The following is a 4,492-nucleotide window of genomic DNA, read 5'->3' as shown; positions in this document are numbered from 1 at the left end:
AAAAAAAAAAAAAAAAAAAAAAAAAAGAGATCGTCGGATCGACTTTTCTTTTTGCGAGCTAATCTCTCAAGCGTTAGACGTATCGTTACAGTCGAATCAACCCGTCAAACAGAAAGCAGAGAAAATAAGGGAGCCAAAGAAAATTAAAGTCAATGCTCGTTACACGGGCCTGCACTGTGAACTTCAAGCATTGAACTTATGTAAATACATGATCTAATTTGTAAGATCCGACGATTTGAAGATAGCGCTGAGAAGTTGGTCTAGATTAAGGGCATTTCGGGGTTCGCACGGAAGCCGCAAAGTGAAACTAGGCCTATGACCCTCATTGTTAGTATAGTAGGTACATCGGTCGACCCTAAAGAAAAGTATTGATTTTCATTTGCAGCTCTAGTCTCTTTTACGAAGACTATCTTACCAGTTGGCACCGACTGCTCGCCCTGCATTCTAAGACAATAACCTTACAATCTGATGAGCCAGTCATCTTTACCGTTAGTAGCTAATTACTAGTTTACAATTTTCATTAGCCCTTGTAAAATGACTCGGCAATATTTAACATTCATTTCGGACATCGCAACGCGTAACGCGGACCGCTGTAATAATTATGAATCGCAGGTTTCCAAAGTCCAAATTTAAAATCCAAGCTTTGTTCATCTGCTAAGCAATCGTACGTTCGCGCCGTGATCAGACGCTGAATTAATTATGGTAATACATATTGATAATTATTTATCATGAACTTATCAAGTGTCACGGACGTATTTCGTATGTTAATGAAACATATGCCCATATACGTAATTCTTACGCGAAAACAGACGCGACATTAAAGAAATATACATTCGAGATACCTTTATAAAAGGTAAGAAGGTAGAAGCCTTATCGTTAAGCGCTTGTCTACCTTTTGCAAGAGATTTATTTAGCGTCATTCTTACTCATTTTATATGATTGTAATATGAATCATGATTTTGAAAACGTACGCTGAAACATTTCAATTTTCACGTAATTTAACTAGAACCGATCATTTTTATCCGAGACGCGTCCGTGTCTCTACTTATACGCGAGCGGCCATCTTTTCAGAGTAGATATATATATATATGTATATATAAAGCGATGGCGAAATGGATGTCGTGAAAACTTGGTAACTGAAAATAGTAAAAACAAACTGATAATTTAAAGGAATAGATAATTAACAAATTACATTTGTTAACGTAAAAGTGACATGTTTTACGTGGGAAAAGGATGTGTAAATGCATGAAGTAGTATTGCAACTGGAGGATCGTTACGTTATTTATATTTAAATTTTGACACGGCGTGCTCTAGATCAATATATATCCTTTTACAGAAGGATAACGCAGACTTACATAATGCATCGACGAGGAATAATTTCTTGTTCATCCTAAAATACAAGAAGACGAGGAAAGGAAAGTTCTTCAGAACAGATATTATTGCTGGCTTCTTCGAATCGTTTAATGTGTCTTGAGAAATTCGATGTAGAAGCGTACAAACATGAATGTCAGTTTAATTAACCAGGTTGCAAATACGGAAAGAAACAAAAAGCAAAACTTGTCAGGAAACGCTTGAGTAAATTTAGTTTTTACGATCGAATATGTATAGTTTTCCCTAAGAAATGGGCCATTATTGTCTGCTTTCACGATACAGCTACGAAATATGTCATTTTGCCGCAACAGGATCTCTGAGGTTTAAACGCAATTACCTGTCTCTTTTCTTCTTTTAATTATATATGGAGTATAACAAGAAAAAAGGAACGAATCACAAATTTCGAAATGAAAACAAAAACTAGATTAAACCGATTGAATCACGGTTCTACTTTTATGCATTATACAGGGGAGGGGGTATATACAGAATCCTCTGCCATTCAAACGCCTACACGTCTCGGCGAGTTTCCAAGAGATATCCTATTCGCTCTACCACAAATTCAAGTCCATAATAAATCTATTGCTTACCGTTCTGAGTGTAGTCCCATTCGTTCCTGCCGGCCATCTCGGGGAGTTTTATCAGAAATTAAGGTCCGCGAAGTTGAGATCCGAGTATAGTTTACTCCCGCTCGTTTTGTCCACTTACTCGCCCCTTTTTCTAAGTCGAACTTTTCAGGTTTGCAGTGATCGCTGGCTGCGTCTACACGCAGGGCCGTTCACGAGAATTTAGGATTGAAAAACGCAGCGAGCAAATCGTAACGCGTCGGTGCGATGCTTTGTTGACTCACAAAAAGAAACAACGGAGTGCTCGAGAAAACGAACGAGAAACGTTTGTCCACGTCGACAACCGGATGTAAACAGCTGCGTGAAAGATACGCGTACGACTTTTTGCTGATTCAATAAGATAATATAAAACAATTGTTACTAAGACTTCTTATTGTGTTTGAAGAACACTCTTGACACTGTGTATGCAATGCCTCGAACTGTTTCGGCAGTTGTAAGGCCGGCCGGTCTCAACAGCGGATTTATAAAGCTGCGTGCTCACGTGACCAAGAACGCGTACCCTATGCGCATGCGTCGGTAAATATTTACACGTGCACACCCCTACTACACTATGGCTGTCCAGCAGTGAGCACGTGGTGGTGGCAAAGCAGCACACGCGACTCTACTATGCTAGGACCTTACCGAACTGTAGCCGTGGCTGTTTATCTTTTCATGGCTCCCGAATGAGTAATTTTAAGAACTTGATTTTTTCGGACGATTGTATATCTTGGAGGATACTGCATATTCTATGGCACTTTTCGGAAAATAAACCGTAAAGACTTCGCAACCCTGCGGAATAATAAACATTTAAATATTTTCTTTGAACGTTCACCAGGAATTTTGTTATTTAGTTCCTGATGAAGTGAGTTAAATATTTTTTTACCGTTTTTCATAACTTATAGCGCTGATTCGTGTGGCTAATTTTTTAAGAATAACTGACATCAGTTTATCTTGAAATTTTTAATACCACTATCATAAAGAATTAATATCTATTTTTGATGTAAAAAATCCGATGCCATCGCTCGGACGCTGATCTTGTAACTGCTTATTCTCTGAACCAAACGACTTTAACCCAGAAGTTGTAGGCAGGCAGGATGTGACACTCGAAGTCAGTGCTTTTCAAACAAAAATCGCGCAACCATTTTCCAGTCAAAGAATAACGAATGAATATCATTTTTCACATATACGTAGTTGACCATCGTGTGAAATGAACTTGAATCTCATCGATGTATTTACGTGATAAAGGGGACGGGTCACTTGGGTAAAAAAATAACAAAGAAATCATCATCGTTGCATTTGAACTTTTTAATCGTACTCATCGCTCTCCGCAACATTGGTTCATACTTTCTGGATTGACGTAAAAGGGGCCATTCGAGTTTTATATCGTTTGTCGCGAATGTTATGCGTGACTGCATTCCCTAAGCTACTTTTGTTTAACCCAATGCATATATTTTTCCAGTGGAGTTATCGCTAATTTATGATTAGCCTAATGACATCCCGCTGTGTAGTAAGTCTTCCAATCTTTGGCCCGAAACGACATAGATGCCGATGAACAGATCTTTTTTAAAATGAGTGATCTTATATCTAAGCCTATGTGAATAAATTAGTAGCACTTCGAAAATCAGATTAGCAGTCTGGGTACTGTTTGCAAAAGTCATCGACGATATTTTCATAACTATCAATAATCGAGAGACTCTGCACTCGATGAATCAGTGACGTCGATAACTTTTTTACCGATGCTTCCAATCAGTCAGTATACGCTTGCTATTCCTGGCACGCTAATAATTCTAACGACTGTTAATATTTCAGGACCTATTTCTTGACACGAAACGTCGTTACCGTATCACTCAAAGGTATGCTATTATTGGTGCTGTTTTTCTGAGCACTTCTGAAAATTCTCATATTATTTTTACAAAGAGTATCAAGTATCTTGAAGATGACGTAAAGCTATTTTCTTAGCTTAGTTGCGTATCCCCAATATCCTTTTTGCTTTTATCTTGACGAAATTACATAAGACGAGCACTTTATTATGCATAAGACCTTTATAAGTCTAGCATCCTTATGAGAATAAGACAGCTGCATGATGAAACTATTACACATTATGCAAACAATTGTTCATGCATTCCGCCTGCGAGCAAGTGGATTGTATTTAGATGAGAAAAACATTCCAAAAATTTAAATAAAATTGACAAGAACGCCAAAAGCTGTTAATCGACCTGTGAAAAGGATCAATCTAAAAATTTTCCACTCCATTACTAGAGAATGTTTTCAGCAGAAAAAAAATTTAGCCAATCTTATGATCTGACCATCGCAAATATCGTTATCCAATGTACGTGTAATTGTCATAGGTTCCATTTATCGAGATAATTAATTAACGCGAGTGTGAAGTGTACATCCTTTTGACACATGTCGAAACTTTGTGCGCACCACAGAGTGTATGTACGATAACGAAATAAATCGGCGATTAGCATGATAACCCTCAATCTGTGTCGTACAGAAATCAACTCTTCGATAACAAC

General features: G+C 37.8%; 1 protein-coding gene across 3 annotated transcripts in view; it reads right to left on the bottom strand.

Moving 5' to 3' along the window:
- The window catches only part of LOC107269087 (carbonic anhydrase 2), an 18,650-nt gene extending 16,203 nt beyond the window's left edge, over positions 1-2,447 (bottom strand). The window contains exon 1 of one of the 3 annotated variants that reach the window (XM_025086328.1): positions 1,959-2,447. In XM_025086328.1, coding sequence (XP_024942096.1) covers positions 1,959-1,995 — 37 coding nt within the window. In that variant the 5' untranslated portion in view covers positions 1,996-2,447. The remainder of the gene's footprint in view (positions 1-1,958) is intronic. The other 2 variants (XM_015742554.2, XM_015742555.2) reach the window with 2 other exon arrangements.
- Between the last annotated feature and the right edge of the window lie 2,045 nt (positions 2,448-4,492).

This window comes from Cephus cinctus, unplaced genomic scaffold (genome assembly GCF_000341935.2).
Source record: "Cephus cinctus unplaced genomic scaffold, Ccin1 Ccin1_scaffold0597, whole genome shotgun sequence".
In the NCBI taxonomy this organism is placed as follows: Eukaryota; Metazoa; Arthropoda; class Insecta; order Hymenoptera; family Cephidae; genus Cephus; species Cephus cinctus.
This window is presented reverse-complemented; position numbering and strand designations above follow the sequence as displayed.